Source organism: Schistocerca americana, chromosome 7 (genome assembly GCF_021461395.2).
Source record: "Schistocerca americana isolate TAMUIC-IGC-003095 chromosome 7, iqSchAmer2.1, whole genome shotgun sequence".
Lineage (NCBI taxonomy): Eukaryota > Metazoa > Arthropoda > Insecta > Orthoptera > Acrididae > Schistocerca > Schistocerca americana.
The window spans coordinates 366,091,542-366,115,517 of record NC_060125.1 but is presented as its reverse complement, the minus strand read 5'-3'; the positions used below and the strand labels follow the sequence as shown (position 1 = coordinate 366,115,517).

General features: G+C 43.3%; 1 protein-coding gene across 1 annotated transcript in view; it reads left to right on the top strand.

Moving 5' to 3' along the window:
- The first annotated feature begins 326 nt into the window (after positions 1 to 326).
- Positions 327 to 23,976, top strand: part of LOC124622940 (probable cytochrome P450 301a1, mitochondrial) — a 216,917-nt gene continuing 193,267 nt past the window's right edge. Inside the window, exons 1-2 of the mRNA XM_047148730.1 lie at positions 327 to 528; positions 15,276 to 15,522. Of these exons, the coding sequence (XP_047004686.1) occupies positions 327 to 528; positions 15,276 to 15,522 (449 nt within the window). The remainder of the gene's footprint in view (positions 529 to 15,275; positions 15,523 to 23,976) is intronic.

The window sequence follows — 23,976 nt, the reverse complement described above, 5'->3', positions numbered from 1 at the left end:
TCTTTGTAGTTATTTCGTTTGACTCATGATCTTCATGACACCTCCTCCCCCCTTGCTTTCGAGCTTTATGACGATGACTATGAATATTAAATTGTTGTTGGAAAACTTAGACTATATCGCATCCAACCTGAATAATTAAAATGACCTCTTAATTACATTTTTAAAGTCCATGTTTGGGCTGTGTTGTGCCGACTGCACTGTCTTTCGTCAGTACTTTGGGGTGAACTGGAAGGTATGCATTTACAATAGTTGAAGTGAAAGATACGCTGTCCTCGGGACAATGAGCGTGACGCTGCCATATTGTGTGCTGCAGGTGGTCCGCCGCCATGTTGAGCCTGAGACTGGGTAGGGCGCTGGGCCAGCGATGCAAGTCTTCGGCAGTGTCGCTGGAGTGTCCGTTGGCGGCTCCAGAGGCCGCGGAGCAGCCGGCTGCAGAGGAGTGGAGCCGCGCGCGCCCCTACCCGCAGGTCCCCGGACCCACGCCGCTCCCCATTGTGGGCAACACCTGGCGCTTCCTGCCGCTAGTAGGTGAGCCAACACATGCTCATGTGCACGCCTATCACCTGCAGCTATCAAACTAACATATTTAACAAGATTTCACTAGAACTGCAACACTCTTCACTGTTTTTCTTATTAGCATGAAATTGCACTAATGGCCATTAAAATTCCTACACCAAGAAGAAATGCAGATGATAAACGAGTATTCATTGGACAAATATATTATACTAGAACTGCATGTGATTACATTTTCACGCAATTTGGATGCATAGATACTGAGAAATCAGTACCCAGAACAACCACCTCTGGCCGTAATAACGGCCTTGATACGCCTGGGCATTGAGTCAAACAGAGCTCGGGTGGCGTGTACAGGTACAGCTGCCCATGCAGCTCCAACACGATACCACAGTTCATCAAGAGTAGTGACTGGCGTATTGTGACGAGCCAGTTGCTCGGCCACCATTGACCAGACGTTTTCAATTGCTGGGAGATCTGGAGAATGTGCTGGCCAGGGCAGCAGTCGAACATTTTCTGTATCCAGAAAGGCCCGTACAGGAACTGCAACATGCGGTCGTGCATTATCCTGCTGAAATGTAGGGTTTCGCAGGAATGGATGAATGGAATGGAATGGATGCTCGTAACGCATCTGAAATGTAACGTTCACTGTTCAAAGTGCCGTCAATGCGAACAAGACGTGACCGAGACGTGTAACCAATGGTACCCCATACCATCACGCCGGGTGATACGCCAGTATGGCGATGACGATTACACGCTTCCAACGTGCGTTCACCGCCATGTCGCCAAACACGGATGCGACCACCTTGCTGCTGTAAACAGAACCTAGATTCATCTCAAAAAATGACGTTTTGCCATTCGTGCACCCAGGTTCGTCGTTGAGTACACTATCGCAGGCGTTCCTGTCTGTGATGCAGCGTGAAGGGTAACCGCAGCCATGGTCTCCGAGCTGATAGTCCATGCTGCTGCAAACGTCGTCGAACTGTTCATGCGGATGGTTGTTGTCTTGCAAACGCCCCCATCTGCTGACTCAGGGAACGAGACGTGGCTGCACGATTCGTTACAGCCATGCGGATAAGATGCCTGTCGTCTCGACTGCTAGTGATACGGGGCCGTTGGGATTCAGCACGGCTTTCCGTATTACCTTTCTGAACCCACCGATTCCATCTTCTGCTAACAGTCATTGGATCTCGACCAACGCGAGCAGCAATGTCGCGATACGATAAACCGCAATCGCTATAGGCTACAATCCGACCTTTATCGAAGTCCGAAACGTGATGGTACGCATTTCTCCTTACGCGAGGCATTACAACAACGTTTCACCAGGCAACGCCGGTCAACTGCTGTTTGTGTATGAGAACTCGGTTGGAAACTTTCCGCATGTCAGCACGTTGTAGGTGTCGCCACCGGCGCCAACCTTGTGTGAATGCCATGAAAAGCTAATCATTTGCATATCACAGCATCTTCTTCCTGTCAGTTAAATTTCGCGTCTGTAGCACGCCATCTTCGTGTTGTAGCAATTTTAATGGCCAGTAGTGTATGTAAAATAACAAAATGCTCAAAACAATATGTTGTGTAGGCAGTGCTGATCAGCTTTTATAAAGGATAGGAGCTGCAGCATGCAAGACACTGCTGTACTTATTTGTATTTTGACAATCGATTTCGGTTACACTCAGACCATGTTCCGGCCACAAAAGAGTTTTTTAACTGTGAATTCGGCAACTGCAGTATTGACGAAACTGAAATTCCGACCTTAGCCGCAATCGGGCGTTGAAACAAATTCAATGAAGACAAGCGAAAATTTGTGCCGGACCAGGACCAGAATCCAGATTTCCTGTTTTACGCAAGCGTTTGCCTTAACTGCTTCAGTTGCCGAGCACACTTCTCGAGCAACCCAAATTCCCAACTTGTCACACATTACGGATATAGTGTCCCTTGCCTATTATCCTCATTGGTCACAGCCTCACGCTGATTCCTGTAGGAGGTCAGACAAAGACTGTGTCTGTACAGAATGAATATTAATTGTCATCAAAGTGCATATATTTTTATGTGTGGCGTCTGTTAATTTGGACATGTCTGGAGTCATGTCGAGGCATTGAAACACAGATGTATTTGATTCTGAAATCACAAATTATACAAATGATTGGGCGAGAAAGAAGCACTGGACGTGGCCGGACGTTGTGCCGAAAAACTTTAAAATATATTTTCCGGACACAAAGAAGAAAGTAATTATATCAAAATCGAACTCTAAAAGAATTATTAGTTATTTCAGTTGTGGAAAGCACAGTTAAATACGTCTTTTATGGACCAAGGATGGCCGAAGTCAACCCGATAGCTATTGGCAAAATAAAAATAAGTACAACAGTGTAGTGCATAATACACTCCCTAACATTCCCAGCCGGCCGAAGTGGCCGTGCGGTTAAAGGCGCTGCAGCCTGGAACCGCAAGACCGCTACGGTCGCAGGTTCGAATCCTGCCTCGGGCATGGATGTTTGTGATGTCCTTAGGTTAGTTAGGTTTAACTAGTTCTAAGTTCTAGGGGACTAATGACCTCAGCAGTTGAGTCCCATAGTGCTCAGAGCCAGCCAACATTCCCACAGAAATGGTATGTCCACAAACGTATTGCAGTGTCACAAAATTGTTGACACACTCGTATCACTTGCGCCATCACAAGTACACCTCAGGGTGTAGTGGAGTGGTGGTCTGGGCACATAAAGTGCAGAATGACAACTTCAAGCCGGCCGGAGTGGCCGTGCGGTTCTGGGCGCTACAGTCTGGAACCGAGCGACCGCTACGGTCGCAGGTTCTAATCCTGCCTCGGGCATGGATGTGTGTGATGTCCTTAGGTTAGTTAGGTTTAATTAGTTCTAAGTTCTAGGCGACTGATGACCTCAGAAGTTAAGTCGCAAAGTGCTCAGAGCCATTTTGACAACTTCAGATATGTCTTTATCAAACAAACACAATTTGTTAGTAAACAAATTTTAAGAAACGGTGCTTTCATGTGATGGAATAAGCCAAACAATTTATACAAATACAATCATACTATGAGTTACTAAGACGGAGGGTCTGTTCACAGGATAAAAGGCGCCGATACTTAAGTCCCAAGCTAGGCCACTGAATTACAAGTTATATAAGAAAATACCCCTGGTCATCTGAAAAATAAACAATATCGCCTCACTGACCTAGGCAAAGCATTATAATTCTTATCGAACTAATTCGCGTCTGTGGCCATCAACTTCCTTCGAGTTCCCGCCTGCCAGATAAGATATTATAACTCCGTCTCAACGCGAAGTTAATTCTTCACAATTCGTTAACAAATCACAAACCATAGGCATAAAATAATTATGAAACACTGGCAAATATGCTATAAATTAACAATCAGATCATAGCTCAACCATTGAAAAGCCCACATACATTCATAACTCTGAGACAGCCTGGTACGTATGAAATAATTTTAAAATCGAACTACCGACCACTATATGATACTTCATAAAACAGGACATAAAATCGTTGCGCCGGCCGGAGTGGCCGAGCGGTTCTAGGCGCTGCAGTCTGGAACCGCGCGACTGCTACGGTCTCAGGTTCGAATCCTGCCTCGGGCATGGATGTGTGTGATGTCCTTAGGTTAGTTAGGTTTAAGTAGTTCTAAGTTCTAGGGGACTGATGACCTCAGAAGTTAAGTTCCATAGTGCTCAAAGCCATTTGAACCATTTTTGAAAATCGTTGCATCACACGACTTGACTATCGCTGTGGTACAGAATACTAAACCAGTCCAATATAATAAGCACCAGGGCAAACTTACTTCAAAGTAAACCTTCTTAAAAATAGAGTCTTGCAATATCACCACGTTATACCCACACTGATAACGCCATCATAAACGCAAGCCCCAGTGTCTAACTGGTTAACTGTGGTCGAGCGGTTCTAGACGCTTCAGTCCGGAACCGAGCTGTTGCTAAGGTCGCATGTTCGAATCCTGCCTCGGGCATGGATGTGTCTGATGTCCTTAGGTTAGTTAGGCTTAATTAGCTCTAAGTCTCGGAGACTGAGGACCTCAGAGGTTAAGTCCCATAGTGCTCAGAGCCATTTTCTAACTGGTTACGTCACTAGCAGCCACTACCAAACCGGAGGCGACCCGTACCAGCTGTGAACTATTGTCCTTACACAAAACCAGCCACGCGTTCAGACACGAACGCTCCAATTTAGAAAGTAATCCACATTGCTGGAGACGGAACACACTCAAAGTCAAGCTTAAACAAGCCACTCTGGGTAACACAAGGAAAGCACCACTTGCATATAATGTTCTTTGGAATGCCAAGCAACCATTCATAAAAGATTTACCCTCCTGGAGGTCTTGCCGTACGCAAATAATATTTCAGTGTATCGCAAAGTAATAGAATTCATGTACAGCTGGAGCGAGTCCGGATTCTAGTGCAAATGCCAACCATCTACGAGGGCAGTTCAATAAGTAATGCAACACATTTTTTTTCTCGGCCAATTTTGGTTGAAAAAACCGGAAATTTCTTGTGGAATATTTTCAAACATTCCCGCTTCGTCTCGTATAGTTTCACTGGCTTCCGACAGATGGCATCGCTGTACGGAGCTGTTAAAATGGCGTCTGTAACGGATGTGCGTTGCAAACAATGGGCAGTGATCGAGTTTCTTTTGGCGGAAAACCAGGGCATCTCAGATATTCATAGGCGCTTGCAGAATGTCTACGGTGATCTGGCAGTGGACAAAAGCACGGTGAGTTGGGCAAAGTGTGTGTCATCATCGCTGCAAGGTCAAGCAAGACTGTCTGATCTCCCGCGTGCGGGCCGGCCGTGCACAGCTGTGACTCCTGCAATGGCGGAGCGTGCGAACACACTTGTTCGAGATGATCGACGGATCACCATCAAACAACTCAGTGCTCAACTTGACATCTCTGTTGGTAGTGCTGTCACAATTGTTCACCAGTTGGGATATTCAAAGGTTTGTTCCCGCTGGGTCCCTCGTTGTCTAACCGAACACCATAAAGAGCAAAGGAGAACCATCTGTGCGGAATTGCTTGCTCGTCATGTGGCTGAGGGTGACAATTTCTTGTCAAAGATTGTTAAAGACGATGAAACATGGGTTCATTACTTCGAACCTGAAACAAAACGGCAATCAATGGAGTGGCACCACACCCACTCCCCTACCAAGAAAAAGTTTAAAGCCATACCCTCAGCCAGTAAAGTCATGGTTACAGTCTTCTGGGACGCTGAAGGGGTTATTCTGTTCGATGTCCTTCCCCATGGTCAAACGATCAACTCTGAAGTGTATTGTGCTACTCTTCAGAAATTGAAGAAACGACTTCAGCGTGTTCGTAGGCACAAAACTCTGAACGAACTTCTCCTTCTTCATGACAACGCAGGACCTCACACAAGTCTTCGCACCCGAGAGGAGCTCACAAAACTTCAGTGGACTGTTCTTCCTCATGCACCCTACAACCCCGATCTCGCACCGTCGGATTTCCATATGTTTGGCCCAATGAAGGACGCAATCCGTGGGAGGCACTACGCGGATGATGAAGAAGTTATTGATGCAGTACCACGTTGGCTCCGACATCGACCAGTGGAATGGTACCGTGCAGGCATACAGGCCCTCATTTCAAGGTGGCGTAAGGCCGTAGCATTGAACGGAGATTACGTTGAAAAATAGTGTTGTGTAGCTAAAAGATTGGGGAATAACCTGGTGTATTTCAATGCTGAATAAAACAACCCCTGTTTCAGAAAAAAAATGTGTTGCATTACTTATTGAACTGCCCTCGTACATCTACATCTACATTCACACTCCGCAAGCCACCTGACGGTGTGTGGTGGAGGGTACCTTGAGTACCTCTATGGGTTCTCCCTTCGGCCAGCGGCCAGCGGCCAGTAAAAGAAATGAAATGATCGTATGGCATTTATTGGCCAGGATATCCCCTTTGGGGTTCGGCCGCCGAATTGGAAGTCTTTTTAGTTCACGCCCCTTCGGCGACTTGTGTATCAATGATGATGAAAGATACACAACACCCAGTCCCCTGCCGGGAATCGAACCCGGGCCCCCTTGAGTGGTAATTAGTCAGACCACTACCAAGGCAAACTCTCCGTTGCTCCGACAGCTAGCCGCGCGGGGTAGCTGCGCGGTTTCTGGCGCCTTGCCACGGTTCTCGCGGCTCCCTCTGTCGGAGGTTAGAGTCGTCCCTCGGGTATGGGTGCGTGTCTTGTCCTTAAAGTAAGTTAGTTTAAGTTAGGTTAAATAGTGTGTAAGCCTAGGAACCGACGACCTCTGCAGTTTCGTCCCATAGTTTCCCCACATCAGCAATCTTTGTCATGGACACTCAGTAGTCTGCACACAGCATGAGTAGCCTTTCGGGCTACGTATGTCCAGTTTCCTGTTGTGAGTGTCCGTGACAAAGATTGATGATGTGGGAAACTTATTGTTCTTCTGTGTTATTATTAATGACTCAGACAGCTATGCAATTTTAAGGTTCAAAATGTTTGACATGTAACTAATATTAGTGAATTTTTCGTCAGTTATATTTTATATTTTCGTATCTTTATGACGTTTTGAACATTGAACTTTTGCTGCTGTTTTTGTTTTTTAACGTTGATTCAGGTGCCAGATGATGACCACTGACTGATACCGGTAGAAAATAAATAAAGAAGTTGTTCTAATGCAGCAAATTGTTATGAGTTTCCTGAAACATAAATCCGCTGCTCACAGTTGCCTGGAGAAAATATATGATCTGAAAATAGCTGTTAACAACTGAAACCGGTTAGATTAGATTAGATTAGTACTTGTTCCATAGATCATGTATATGACACTTCATAATGATGTGGAATGTGTCAGGTTAATAAAAGGTGTCTATACAAGATATTACATTATACAAAATACTAAATGACACTCAATTTATTTTTCTCTAACTACATTACAATCAAGACAAGTATATTTATGGTGAACTATCAGAGACAGGGAGTCTCCTTAACTGACTTTATCAGGTACGTAAAGAGAATGTTCGGATGCTAATTAGTTCCACTGAGCAGAATGTAAAATTAATGAAGAAAAATTTATTATGAGAACTGCGTGTAGTATGGTACGTTTAAGCCAAAATTGGTATAAAACCTTAGTAGCTGTCTTGATATGAGATATACCAGCATAAAATGTTTTCTTGAACTTTTGTCTTGGTGTAAACTGTGAAAAAAAGGTTTCTACCCAAAAACGATACACAGCAAGGAAAGATTTTCTAAGAATTAAAATTTGAAATGTCAATGTGTTGCGTGGTATGGGGCACACAAAAATATAGGTTTTTAAATTAAAAAGTGTTTTTGTTTGTCATAAATTAAGCTGTTTATATATCAAAAGTACAAGACAGTACAAACACAGTTGGCTAAGAAATATTTCAAGTTGTGGTCGGTTGAACCTTATATAACGCATTAAGCTTGTGAACTGACGTTTTCTGTAAGATGGTTCTGGGTTTTTCTTTATAAAATTTTGATAAAAATCTTTACCTACGAATTTATTTTCTGTTATATCCGTGATGCAGGTTTAAATTTTATGCCGGGATCGTACGCCAACTTTTGAAACTCAGTGTTGGCTAGCAGCATTAAATGCTTCTTGTGTGTTACAAGCATTTCATAGTTTCTTCAAAGGCTAATTTGACAAACCGTATCTGAGGCGACGTAGATGTCTGGTGATGCCCTAAAGTGATTTTGATCTCCTTTTAAGTAGAGTTCTAGGAACATTTAAACGATCAGCAGCAGCTCTTTCGGTCGTCTCACCTCCTAAGATACTGTGAATCGATTGCTTCATTGCAGGCTCGGACCACTCTCCTCGACCCTCACCAGCAAGCTTCTTCTTCAGTCTTGGCTAAAATAAAATTACTTATATGGCCCCTACCGCCTGACTTTGGTATAGCCTATACTACCCGACTGACACTGCATATTAGAGCTTGGCGAGAACAGAAATGAAATCTACGTTAGACTACTTGAACATTAATACTTTTGTGATAATATTACTTCGTACTTTTAAAAGTATAAACAGATGCTGAAAAATGCACCGTTCACCAGCTTCGAGATTAAAAAATAATAATAATAAAATAAAGTGAAGTAAAATAAAATTAATAAAATTTGCTTGTGACACAAATGCAACGGCTACATTACTGAAGTTCTAGCAAACGGCGGAGTGATGTCTGCAGTTCAGTCCAGACACTGCGTGCGTCCGCTGTTTTGTGGCAAACCAGAGAAACACCAAGTGATCCATGCTACCCTCTAGCCCATGCTAACCGCCGTTTCCCCAATGCGCCAGCAAAAATAACGTGGGATTCATTTTACATCCGAGCGATTTAAAAAGTCAAAATTTAATTTTTGAGTTAGCCGTCTGTTTTGAATCGGTCACTGAACTTGCAATTTAAAAAATATTGAGATACAAACACGACAACCATCTTCGTATATATTTCTTCTCCTGGGCCCAAAAACTGCAGTCAGTTTTTGGCCTTGTCAAGTAAGCTCCTCCACAGCGTTGTGTCCTTGGCATCTTCTTTTCTTGTTCTTAATATCTGAAGATCCTTTGGCAACTGATCCCTCCATTCTATTTTGGTCTGCCTAGAGCTCTTAGTTCTTCAAGTGTCTTCTCTGACACTGCTCTCGATCTTGATGAGTTCTCACTTCTGCAGACATGGCCAGCTTATCTCAGTCTCCTTGTGTTCTGCAGCAGCAAATGGTTCAAATTATAACTCCCTGACCTCCGGGTTCTTTCATCTTCTTCGCCATTCTCGTATCTTGCAGACTAGTGCAAACATCTTCAGTGGGGTTTCATTTTCGAAAACCTTACCTTTTTCTCTGTACATTTATTTTTTATATTTCTGTCTCATCCAGTTATACTGGTTTGATTATTGTTTTACTAGCATTTTCCACAAGGCATCTTTCACATATGCATTTGACACATATGTTCAATACATCCTCCTTCCCCTCTTTGTGTCCCTCTCTTCCTCCCTCTTTCTATCCATCTTACCCTCCCACATCTATCTGTGTTACTTCTCTTCCCCACTCTCTATGTCTCTTCATCTCCCACTCACTCTTTCATCCATTTCCTGCACCACTCACTCTGGCCATACTTTCCTCTCCCTCCCCCCCTCTCTTTCTCCTCTGAGCCCCCTCGTCCTTTTCATCTGCTAATTACTCCTCTATACCATTCACCTGCTTCATAAATCTCCTTCCCTCTCCCTGTTCATTTCCTCCTGACCATTGCTTTGTCCATCTCCTTGTCCATCCATCTCAACCTGTCCTCAGTCATGCTCAGAGGCATATGTAGCCCCTCCAGTACACTTCAATAAAGCAGACCGATATTACTCCCACAACACACCTTCCATGAAATGCACCCTAGATGTCAGGGCCCAGAAAACAATTTCTTGCCCCTCACATGTAGGCTGCCCTGCAAACAGATTGATTTGGCAGGCTGGTACTGTTCCCACACAATATGCCTGTCATTCATGCTAACCGACATGCCAGAGGCTAGAAAAAAAAAAAAAAACGTTTTGCCCATGTTTTCACTCCTATTGGAGCTAGGAGTTTATAAATCTCGCAGTGCTGATGCTCATGGCACCTGCTGTTTAGGTGCTAAATTTGGTTTGAAATCGATCCAGTGGTTTTGGAGGAGATCCCAGACATACACACATACATACATTCTGCTTTATGTGTATGACAGATAACAGATGTACCCTTATTAACATTCCTCTTCAAAAGAAATTGGATGGTAGTAATTTGTTGAGTTAATATGATACTCTGGATGCTGAGTAGATCCTAGCTCAATGTATTGTTTCTCACCATTTCTGTATTTTACAACTCTCCTACTCACCTACTGGATGACTTAGGAGATAAAAATTGACATAATGTCCTTGGAGAACAAATCCGCAATCACTGATTTTTGAGCAGATTTATTATCCGTTCTAATGGCATTAATTTTTTAAATGACCCCATCAATCACATGGTGAGATATTTGCAGGGTTCCCCATCTTCTTGTATATATGCACTGGAAACGTCTTTCTCAGACCGTGTCATCGTTGTCAGCATGTGTCATGAAAAAAGAAGAAAATTGTGTATATGTAAGTTTGCAGGCTTCCATGGCCGTTGTCAGTGCTGATAAATTTTGAGTCGTTAGGTTGCGCCATATTCCTCTTCATACTTCTTCACTACATGTATTGAACCCTCTACTGGCATTTTCTTCAGGATTCCACTGGTGTTCCTGCAGGAATATAGTCTTTTTCATGTGAAAGCGACATGGTCCAGGAACACACGTGGAATCCTGAAGAAGATCGCAGCAAAAGGATCGAAACTTTGAGTAATGAAGCAGTTTTAAGAGGAATATGATGCGGACTCAAGACTCAGAAGACTTTTTCATCAACATTGGTTTGCTAAGGGCAGAATCGTTACAAAACTTGCCAACTAACCGTGTTTGGACCCAACTAGAACTTGCAAGCGTCGTCGCAGGAAACTCTCCTCACCTACTGGATGACTTAGGAGATAAAAATTGACATAATGTCCTTGAAGAACAAATCCGCAATCATTGATTTTTAAACAGATTTATTATCCGTTTGATGGCATTAATTTTTTAAATGACCGTTTTCTGTTTTGTATGAAACATCCTCAGATGTGAACACAACAGTAAAATAACTAATTAGCAAATACACTACGAAATACAAAATGTTGTCATTCCAAGCCACCACCAAACACAAAATACAGCAGAACATTCCTGAATGTATCGGCTACAAGAGTAACCCATCTAAGTGTCAGCAAAAATGGCTCTGAGCACTGTGGGACTTAACATCTGAGGTCATCAGTCGTCTAGAACTTAGAATTACTTAAACCTAACTAACCTAAGGACATCACACACATCCATGCCCGAGGCAGGATTTGAACCTGCGACCGTAGCAGTCGCGCGGTTCCGGACTGAAGCACCTAGAACCGCTCGGTCACCGCGGCCGGCTAACTGTCAGCAAATTTACGTGTTACGTCACGTAATAAAATAGTGGTTTGGTAGAATCCATGTCATTAATATAGTCCTTAAGGCCACTGTCGACAGGTGGCGTCTGGTACATTTGTCTCATTTAAATGAAACTTATACATTCACGCTGAATTAGCAATAATTTTTGTATTTTTGGCGCGAGTGGACATAATTAATTGAAACCTGAGATCTGTCAAGATTAAAAACATGATGAAAACCTTATAACATATTTGTGATTTACAAGACGGACGGCGTTCATATCCATGGTGTTTCTGTAGGCTTGCCTTCATCGCAGCTTGCTTCCTCGTGTGATGACTGTTTTGGAGTTGTGCAGCAAGCCTCCAGTCGTCTGCTGGTCGCCCCATCATCGATTTCAGGCTCAGCACACGTGTTACAGCTGTCCCGCCACACACTTTCTGTCCGCTGTCACCTTGGACGTCCATATGCAACAATCAATATAAATGTTCAAATAGATATTATGATTTCACTCGATCTGCTCATTCAGGATTAGATTCGGACATTCTTTTTTATGAGCTTAAATTTCATGTTCCTGCAAGACATTACCGAATCGTCTATTTTGAGCCCTATGTCTTCTCTTCTGTAGTGGTCAATCCAAGGATTGGTTTGCAACAGCTACAATGGCAGCTTGTCTCCATTCTGTGCGTCTTTCAGCTTTTCTCTTCATTTCTTTATAGGTGTCACATCCCACATCTTTCACGATTTGATCCATGTACCTCAGTCGTGGTCTTCCTCTGGTCTTTTTCCCTCGACATATCCCTCTATGATTGTGTTCAGGAGTCCTTTATGTCTTAATATATGGCCTGTAAATTGCACTCTTCTTTTAACAATGAAACTCCAGAAGCTTCTCTTCTCACCTGCCCTATGTAGGATGTCCATATTTTGACCAATGTTCGAGTGCTCTAAAGTTGGTATGTGTGCCCCAAACGTTATGGCAACTTTAAGCTCTGAACCAAGAACGTTGAGCCAAATTTGGACATCCTACATAAATTTCGAAAGGGAAGGTTCCTTAATGTATTGAAGAAACTTGGAAATTTACTTGCTCGTAAAAAGCAATAACCGAATTTAATCTTGAATGAGCAGAGCGAATGAAACCATAATGCCTAATTTAACATTTATGACGACTTACTAAGATGATGATCGTTGCGTATGGATGTTCAAGGCGATAGGGGACGGAAAGTGTGGTGGGGCAGCTGTAACCTTTATGCTGTTCCTGTAATCGATAAAGGAGTGTCAGCAGACGACCGGTCAGTTCACGGCACAACGCTAAAACAGTGATCACATGTGCAAGCAAGCCGCGACGATACAGATCTATTAAATTACAGGTACTTTTTAATATCTTTTAGCCTTGGGAAATTCGGATTTTAAGTATCTCCATTCTCACCAAACAAAAAAAAAAAAAAATTCTAATTCAGCGTGGGTGTCTAAGTTTACGACCTGTCGGCAGTATATTTATAAGCTATACTAATGGCGTAGATTTTTTCAAACCATTGTTTTTTGTATGACATAGTATGTAAATTAGCTAATAGGCGGGTTACGCTTGTAACTGATACATTCAGGTACGGCCGATGCAACTGACGTTTGATGTTGACATAGTACGGTAACATTTTGTATTTGATAGAGTATCTCCTAATCAGCTATTTTAGTGTTGTCTACAGATCTGAGGATGGTTGAAGTTGAACCGAAACCGGTTATTTAAAAATTGGTGCAATCAATATAGGTAAAAAAATCTGTTTAAAGACTACAGTAGTTCAGACTTGAACAGTAACGTCTCCATCATCCTGTGTACAACATGCCAGGAAAGATCCAAATACACTCTAAGACGAAATAAAATGACGCACCAAAAGGAATTACCGAATGGGACGAAAATCGGTAGATGTGATGTACACATACCGACAAACATATGATTACAGTTTCAGAAAAATTTGTTGATTTTTTTCAACAGAGAGAGCTTCACAAAATGAGCAAGGCAACAATGCGTTTGTCTACCTCTGGCCCTTATGCAAGTAGTTATTCGACTTTGCACTGATTAATATAACTGCTGGATTGAATTGACTTAAGTATGGCACTGAATGATTTTTAACTGAATTTCGTTATAAATTTTCACGCATTGCTAAATTTGCACACCTTCGTTGTAGGTCAGCAACGGAAATCCAATATGACTGGTCTGAACGTTGACACAGACCGTTTCGCGGCCGAATGCGCATGATATTTTGCTGATTCGTAACGATCTGAGGTATTTTGTCTTACTAAAACAGTTATCTCGATAAGCTGAAATTCATTTTTATTAGTACAGTTCATAATAATTGGCGTTTCTTCTTTCATTTATATCTTATATTTCTTCATGTTGTGTTTAACACACTAATCAGCATTAATTTACATGATTGAAAACAGTCCGACAAAGTTCGGACAGTTTTTCAATTTCACGCCTGTGCATAGTGTGTCGCCTTGCCTGTTATGCTGTGTAGCAGACTTTTAGGCTGTTGGTTCAAATGGCTCTGAGCACTATGGTCATCAGTCCCCTAGAACTTAGAACTACTTAAACCTAACTAACCTAAGGACACCACACAACACCCAGTCATCACGAGGCGGAGAAAATCCCTGACCCGGCCGGGAATCGAACCCGGGAACCCGGGCGCTGGAAGTGAGAACGCTACCACACGACCACGAGCTGCGGACTTTTAGGCTGTGCGGATTAGCATAACGCGTAACGTCCTCTTAGAAAAATTAATGAATGATTGTGGTGATAAACCCCTACGTTATTTGATTTTCAAACAGCTGAGCAGAACTGAATGTACTCAGACATTTCTCTCTTTACTTATTCTGATCAACACTGAACTGACGCACAATATTTTAAGCGCAACGCAATCGGACTTTCAAAAATCCCTACAAAAGAATGGCCCTGACTAACATTAACCTATACCTTTCACAAATCACTTACCTCACAAAAATCTTCGTTACTCGAACTACTGCAATACAGCGAGCGCCACTACTGCCAGCTAAATAAAAGATTCAAACTACTGAAGGCACTAACAACTGATAGGCATAGTTAGCAAATGAAAGATTTTGACAGAGAACAAACAATGTATTTACCTTAATAGTATTCAAAAGTCATAATATACATATATATAAGTTCATAACATCCAGTCTTACAGATTTACTTTCTCTGGTGGACACACGTCGAGATCATCCGCTCTCAAAGCTCCGCCATCTCTCTCCCCACATCCACCACTGCTGGCGGCTCACCTCCAACTGCGCAACGCTAAGCGCTGTTAACAGCCAACTGCCCAACACTACAATAGCCAATATTCCAACAATGCAAACCAGCCACAGACTGCACACAGCACAGCCAGTGATTTTCATACAGAGCGCTATGTGGCGTTACCAATATAAAAACCTAAACAGCCTACTTACAAACGAAAAGGTGAGGGGTCACGCTCGTTTTGTCCACGACTGTACATTCCATCTACCGATTTCCGTGCCATTCGGTAATACCTTCGTATTGCTTTTTGTTTTTGCTCATGTTAGAGTGCATGGGGCTTCACTATAGACTTCAAACATTACGCAGTATTGTTTTCGTAGGTGTGCGTTTCGAACAGACTGCCATTATTTTGGCTACTGTTTTGTTTTTATTCAAGGCCAAGCCGCCTGCGCTTGAATCTGAGCCCACACACGTCCGTGGTGGTACAAACCTCTTCTTGGGCTGCTAGCTGGAGGCCTCGCTGACCGTGGTTTTCCTGCCGCAGGCGACTTCAGCATCCCCGGTATGGCGGGCGTGTGCGAGCGGCTGCGTGCGAAGTACGGCTCCGTTGTGCGGCTGTCGGGGCTGCTGGGCCGGCCGGACATGCTTTTCCTGTTCGACGCCGACCTGGTGGAGAGAGTCTTCCGCGAAGAGGACGCGCTCCCCCACCGGCCGTCCATGCCGTCGCTCAACTACTACAAGCACGTCCTGCGCAAGGACTTCTTCGGCAGCGCGCCTGGCGTCATCGCGGTGTGAGTACAACACTCCCTCTCGCCTCAACATATACTCCTTGCTCCTCATATTGCGTATAACGTAACCTTATAATACACTCGTCGTGATTTACTATTTAATTATCCTTGTTTATTAAAAGTTACCTGTCACCCGCGGCTTTGCTCACAAATGGTTCAAATGGCTCTGAGCACTATGGGCCTCAATTGCTGAGGTCATTAGTCCCCTAGAACTTAGAACTAGTTAAACCTAACCAACCTAAGGACATCACAAAAATCCATGCCCGAGGCAGGATTCGAACCTGCGACCGTAGCGGTCTTGCAGTTCCAGACTGCAGCGCCTTTAACCGCACGGCCACTTCGGCCGGCCTTTGCTCACACATGAGTAGTTTTGTTAGGATGTTTGGTAGTGAGTAAGCAAGGAATTAACAGAATGAGATTTTCACTCTGCAGCGGAGTGTGCGCTGATACGAAACTTTCCTGGCAGATTAAAACTGTGTGCCGGACCGAGACTCGAACTCGGGACCTTTGCCTTTCGCTGGCAAGAGCTCTACCAACTGAGCTACCCGAGCACGACTCACTCCCACTCCTCACAGCTTTACTTCTGCCAGTACACTCCGCTGCAGAGTGAAAACAACCCCCAGGCTGTGGCTAAGCCATGTCTCCGCAATATCCTTTCTTTCAGGAGTGCTAGTTCTGCAAGGTCCGCAGGAGAGCTCCTGTAAAGTTTGGAAGGTAGGAGACGAGGTTCTGGCAGAAGTAAAGCTGTGAGGACGGGGCGTGAGTCGTGCTTGGGTAGCTCAGTTGGTAGAGCACTTGCCCGCGAAAGATAAAGGTTCCGAGTTCGAGCCTCGGTCCGGCACACAGTTTTAATCTGCCAGGAAGTTTCAAGGAATTAACAGTCTAATAAGTACATAATATGGATTGAAAGTAAATCGAAGAAAGACGAAACTAATGAGAAGCAGCGGAAATGCGAACAGCGGGAAACTTAACATCAGGATTGACGGTCACGAAGTAGATGAAGTTAAGGAATTCTACTACCTAGGCAGGAAAACAACCAATGACGGACGGAGCAAGGAGGATATAAAAAGCAGATTAGCATTGGCAAAGAGGGGCTTCCTGGCCAAGGGAAATCTACTAGTATCAAACATAGGCCGTAATTTGAGGGAGAAATTTCTGAGACTGTTTAAGGGGCGTTCAAAAAGAAACGATCCGGAGGCATAATTACAGAAACCAGTACCTGTATGTTAGAAGTATTGACCCTGGCTATTGAGACATTTGTCCCGCTGTGACACAAGGCGGTGAATGGCTGTCTCATAAAATTACCGGGGCTGCGATGTTAACCATTTCTGCAGGTGCAGCTACACGCCGTAGTCCGAGGTGAATCGTTTGTCCTTCAGAGCCTATTTAAGGGGACCAAAAATGACGTAATCACAGGGAAAGGGGTCCGGACTGTATGAAGCGTAGCCGAGAACCTCCCATTTGAATTTCTGCAGGACAGCGGCGACTGTGATAGCCGTATGAAGCTTTGCATTGCGAGACTGTCTGGTCGTTTTGGTTTGATCACTTGGCGAAGGGTGGTCAAGGTTTGTGAGTAACGCTGGCCATTTACCGTTGTCCCGTGTTGTAGGAAGTGAATCAGAATGGGGCCATATTGGTCAAAGAAGAACTTCAGCATAACATACCCTGCACTCGTGTGGACGACGACGTCCAGCTGTACGTGCGAAACTGGTTAACATCGCAACCCCTGGAATTTTATGAGAAAGCCATTCACCGCCTTGTGTCACGGTGGGGCAAGTGTCTCAACAGCCAGGGCCAATACTTCTAAAATACAAGTGCTGATTTCTGTAATTATGCCTCCGGCCCGTTTCTTTTTGAACGCCCCTTATACGTATGAGGTACAGCATTGTACGGTAACGAAACAGGAACTGTGGGAAAACCGGAAGAGAAGAAATCGAAGCATTTGAAATGTGGTGCTACAGACGAATGTTGAAAATTAGGTGAACTGGGAAGGTAAGGAATGAGGAGTTTCTGTGCAGAATCAGAGAGGAAAGGAAGATGTGGAAAACACTGACAAGGAGAAGGGAGAGGATGATAGGAGATATGTTAAGACATCAGGGAATGACTTCCATGATACTAGAGGCAGCTGTAGAGGGCAAAAACTGTAGAGGAAGACAGAGATTGGAATATATACAGCAAATACTTGAGGACGTAGGATGCAAGTGCTACTCTGAGAAGAAGAGGTTAGCACAGGAAAGGAATTCGTGGCGGGCCGCATCAAACCAGTCAGTAGACTGATGACTCAAAAGCTACTGTACATGCAATAACATCAGCAGCCCTCACGCGTCTTCCTGTTTCGGTAAACATAGCTCATGATGTGTGGCCCGCTCTATCCCTCCAAAGCTGTCCCAACGCAATATGCGTCGGCATATGCAGTGTCGTGGCTATGCATGTTCATGCCGAAGGGCACGGGCAGGAGTGTGCATCTATTCATGGTGCTGTTGAAGTAGCTATACATTATACAACACGTACGTTATGCAAAAATAGTGTGTAAGTATGGATTAAACACAATGAAGATCGTATAAGCATTGTATTCATTATTTTTAATCACATTATGCAGCATTTATCAACCAACAAAATCATTTTCACAAGCATGATAAAGATCAGGAGTCAAAAAGTAAATAGCTTTTTCAAAAATTACTTGTTTTTCCCTAATTCGCGTAATATTCTTCAAATCAAGCAGTACCTTGTACTACACACTTTGCAAAGTAACCTATGTTCTTCCTCAGGTTTGAGCTATCTCCATTTTAAATTCCATCGAAATCGGTTTAGCGAGTTAGGTGCGAAAACGTAAAAGAGTTTCTTTTGCATTTATTATATTAGTATGGATTGAACTTTCAGTTACGATATGGTTTTCTCCGTGATCCGATTTTAATGAATAGTGCCCCAAGCTAAGACTCCGTGAAAGAGATTATCGTGTTCAGACAGACAATTTCAAATAAAACTTTCAATCCCAATATCTTTTTTCCCGTGATACAATTTTGATGAAATGAAGCCTAAACGATACCCCAAGTTACGCTCAACTTACCTGTGAAAACGCCATGAAAATTAATCTAGTGGTGTTAGAGATTAGTGTGTACAGACAGACAGACGTGATGGGTTTATAGTTTTATTATTAGTATAGACGTGATGTACTGATAATTTGAAATTAGTAAGAAAGAAAACATTGAAGATGATTGGAAGGTTGACGGAGGTATTGCTAATAATATAATATACTGTAGCACTGAATTAAATAGTATCCTAGCGTAGCAGTAAATATGGTAATCACTCACAAGATCCTACATGTAAGTTATATTCGTCATGAACTTATGCTACAGTTAATAAATTTGTTAATTTACGGCAAGGGCGGAAGAAAACGTTCGTAAAGAAACTTCGTACTTTAGTCCCAAGCTTCGATTAGCAATAAAAATATTTTATGATAATGGACTTAAAACAAAGTCAATAAAAGAAGCAAGTTATCTGCACTGTATTTAATTTTTGAATTACAGAACGTGAACGAAAAGAGTTATCCAGGAACTGCACTATACTTACATACATAGGATAGGTGGATTGCTGCTGTAGATGTCGTGGTTCAGTGGTAGATAAAACAATTTTCATTTTCTGTTCATTCCTTCTGTTGAAGTGTTGTGTAAAGTATTTCATAGAAGTCACCTTCTTCTCCTGGATTCCCATGTATAACCTCACTATAGGTACTTTTCTACAAGTTTTTTCTCATCATCAGAAATGAAGGTAATCACAAATGAACACAACTGTACTTGAAGCACACCCAACGACTACGACAAAAATATCAGCCACAGACTACCATTACTCTCGTTCCTATTACAATAATGTTTCTGCCTAACGAGCGCAGTTCTTTCAAATATTTTGAGTACTGCGTTTCTTTTTATTACACCTTCAGCTGTTACTGTGTTGCCTAAGTTTTGAAAGAATTGTTCACAAAAACAGTAACATCCGCAAATACTGAATTTCTCATTCAGAAGACTGACTATATTTATGCAGATAGTTCCCTATGCTACCAACGGATGGCGTTACTGGTTACATTAACAGAATATTGGCGCATACTTTGAAACATCTCTAACTGGACTATAAATCAAAATTAATAAATACAAAATTGGAAATTATGTTATGGCTTATGTTTTGAAAGTGAGTATCTTTAAATGAAAATTACTGTCTTGACTTTTCTGTCATTACTGGCTCACCGAACAAATTATGACTTCGAGTTCCTGGCTTGTATGACGTCCCCTGCTAATGCGGTAGCATTTACATAAGACAAACTATTCGCGCTGTTGCCGGGCGTTATGCTGAGCACTCGCGAGATATTAAACAAACGGAGCTTGAGAAGTCAACCGTGACTGAACATTGGCTAGAAAACGGACATGAAATGTAATTTGGAAAAAGGTCAGAGTTTTGGTTCATGCGTCATCCTACTGGGATTATGTTATTAAGAAGGCGGCCGAAATCGGTACGCATGCGACAGCATTCGCCACAAACACGAGTAAGTTCCAAACGCCGCGCATAAAAATAGGATTTTTCCGGTGCTCAAACATCGGGTTCTATTGGGAATATAAAGCTGGCTCAAGTGTTTTGGGTAGCTCTTTGGTCAGGGACCATTGTATGCCCAGCAGAAGCATCGTCTTACTGTCACGATCCTGTAGTACAGTACAAAAGTGTGAAATTCCGCCAGCTTAAGCAAATAGAACAAATCGGTTCGTTCTTTTTGCGTTAGATGTGATCTGCAGTGTCCCTACCGTTATAAATTATTTAGTTCATGGACGGCTCCTGCGATAACTTGAAGAGAGAGTTGTTTACCATTTCTTCGCCATCAGCAACGGATATCTAAATTCCTAGCCGCAGCAAACTGTTCAAATTTTAAAGGTATATACTTTAGGAATGTATCAAGTAGTTCCATCTTACAATTTTTTTCAAAAATCTTTATCCGCTGTCGAGAAAAACCCCAAGAACATGGTTTTTGGGTGCCAAAACCGAGCCGCCGATTCCAAGACGGCTGTGCAGCAAACGGCTGAAATTTTTACGTTTTATTCCTAAGATACAGATCTTGAAAAAACTTAAAATTTTCTTTGTATCTTTATCCGTTTCTGACATATAGAGGCTCAAAGTTACCCTACTTGCACCCGTAAAATACGTACATAAAATAACCGCAGAAAATTGCTCAAATTTCAATGGCATATTCTGTAGGCACTTATTAAAAAGTGCCATTTTCCCGTTTCGAAAAATCTTTATCCGTTATAGAGAAACTGCCCAAAAACTTGCTTTTTGCGTACCAAAACCGAGCCGCGAATTCCAGATGGATATGCGCAGGAAAAGGATGTATTTTTTAAGATATATTCCTAAGCTCCCGATCTGGAGAGGCGTGAAATTCTTGATATCTTTATCCGTTTCCGAGATACGGAGGTTCAAAGTTAACCTGTTCGCACACGTAAAATACTAACGTAAAATCCGGTTTGGGGCAAAAACGTAATATGTAAAGTGATGTAACACGGAAAAATATGCTGTAAACTGTCTTCGTTTTCATCAGAAGGGTTCTGGGAACCCCATGTTGCAATACCGAAGCACATGCAAAGTTTCTGTGCAATAAAATCCGATCTGAGGTGTAAAATTAATTTTGCATTATTTCAATTTCACGTAAGGAAAGTATCAAAATTTTACTGATCCATAAGGTACTTTTCATGTGAGTAACATGCCCTGCTGTAGCAGGGTAAAGAAGGAACCCAGCGGAAAGTGCTCTTATCGGAGCACAAGAAGGCGAAAATGCTCCTATTTAAAAGACTTTGACTGAAAAGTGGGGTACCAGCTACCTCATTCTACATCCTCAGCTCCTTTAAAAATTTTCCAAAATCTTCTGGAATGCGGACGTATTCGTACTTTTTCATGCTGAGAAAGAAGGGGACAGTGGCAGTGGGAAAGAGAGAGAAAAGTGGGAAGGGGGGAGACAGTGGTTGTGACATAGAAAGAGCAAAGGGCAAAGGAGACAGTAGGAGTGTGAGAGAAAGAGAGGGACGCAGTGGAAGTGGATGATATTTGACAAGAAGTGCGTGGGAGCCAGTGATAACGAGAGACAGAGTCTATAACAAAGACGACGATGAATAGAGAGATAGTTATAGTGAGACGAGACAGCAGCAATGGGAAGGACGAATGTGACAGTAGCATTAAGAGGAAGCAAGAGGAAGACAGTTAGAGTGAGAGGGGATAGTAGTAGTTGGGTAGAATATGAGGCTGTGTGGCTGTGAGACAGGGGACAGTGACAGAGAGAAACGAGGAGATAATGAGGAATAGTTGGGCTGAATGAGTGAGTGAGAATGGACGAGTTGGAGAGGATGGGTATGAGCGACATAGAGCAATGGATTAGTATGTGTGAGTGCATTACAATTACAGGAGCTTGTAGGAGTGAAAGGTAAATTGCATGACAGCGAGAACATGTTCGCATGACAAAACTTTTAGAAAGATTTTTTAGGCGGTGAGGAAGGTAGACTGAGTCAGGTGGTATCACACTTTTCAGCCAGAGTCTTTTAAAAAGAAGTGTATTCGCCATTTTTCTGCTGGTAGGATAAACACTGACAATTGTAACAAAGTCTAGAGCTACACACTTAGCAGGGCATGAGGGCAGGCTTTCGATATGGTGTGAGCGACTTACACCGATGCGAGTTACACCGATGCATGTGGGTGTGATCGAGTTACAATTAGGGAGAGCTTATGGGGATGAGAAGTGAGCTGCATGTTAAAAAGAGAGCGAATATATTCGCATGCCAAAATTTTTGGGAAACTTTTTAAAGGTGCTGAGGAAGGTAGAATGAGGCAGCTCGTATTCCACTTTTGAGTCATAGTTTTTCAAAGAGGAACATATTCGCCATTTTTCGCTGGTTGGAATATACAGCGACAATTTCAACAGAGACGAGGGGCAGACACTTAATAGGACATGGGGCCGGGCTGAACATATAGAGCGAAAGCAAAGACGGATTGTTGACTTTTTTAGGGAAGCGGGAGCTACAGTTTCAGACGTGCGGACGGTGCCTTGTGCCACGTGACGTCACTCGGTCCTGGGCCAGGCCAATGAGGTACACGGACCCTGTGGCGCGCGTCACAGCAATATGACACTACAGGTCTTACGAGTTCCAACTACCGTCTCCGGTGGGCAGCGTATTACTATATCAGACAAGTTTAATAATTCCTAACTGTGCCTTTAAATGCGTACAAGCTCTTGATAACGCATGACAAAGTTAAGGCGATTAGTGGGTGCCTGTTCGTTGGCATACTGATTTCCTATCGGCTCCCGGACGGAGCCGAGCGTTTGGGATTTATATCGGGCAAGGCAACTAGTGTGACGTCACAAATTCGTTGTACTTCCCCACTTGCTTCACGGTTTCCGCTGCGCGGCGCCGCTTACCGCTGAGCTCGGCTACCCTTACTGGACAATCCACTGGTGTGTCTGTTAGTGTGAACCACATGTCGCCACACTAGCGACTACCAAACTGCGGGTGTTAACGCAATACTCTACGGCACTTCATGCTATTACTTCTTTCTTTCGTTAAAGATTAATAATTCTCTGATTAAAGACTGGGTCGCGGCACAACAATTCAGAAGTACACGTTGCATCGACACAGGTACTCAAGAGTTCTGGTACAAGCAACACGAAACGCACTCTTAGTAATTTAACCGTTGTGCTATTGATAGCTCGCGCCACGTCACCTGGGACACGATCTTTGGCGCGAAGTGATGTGGTACGTTAGCGGCGAGAGCCGCTGAGGCCGTGATTCCGGGAGAGGCGGTGTGTGAAGCAGCACGGAAAGCGCAGGTCTGCCGGGTAATGGGCTGGCTGTTTGTTCTACCGCCCTACCGCCCGTGTGACTTCCAAGCTGGTCTCGCTGGGGATCTTCCCGACGCGAACGACCTGCACTGGAAGCGGGAGTGGACGCATTAATCCTTTGACCGACCAAGTTTGGAGGCGAGCGGTGGGTCGTCGTCACCACACATCTTCTGGCGGCTCCAAGTTTTTTCACTGTTCGTCAGCGCACAGTGGCTTTAGATGCTCCGTTAGGTACATTTATAGTTCGTTGCTTCGGTACCGAGATTACACGGCATTGGTAAAGATTGTTCTTGCTCTCGTCTGTGACCGTGATAATTGTAACTGGTTCGCTTCCTGCGCGTGTTTGCGCCCTGCTGCTTCTATGTCGGATTCGGTTCAGCCTCCTGTTGCTGTTGTTCCCTGTTCCTGTGTCTGGCGAGGCGATCTGAGCAGCTTGTCACTCGTATCAAAACATAATAGCTTTCATTTGTTAATTGTCATAGAATTGTGATTTGATGGTGTGTTTTAAGTTATTGAGGCTTGATAATTGCTTTAATGTTTAATGCTTCATTATTTAGGAATTTCAGAGTATGTTTTGTTGGTACATTGTGCACTAA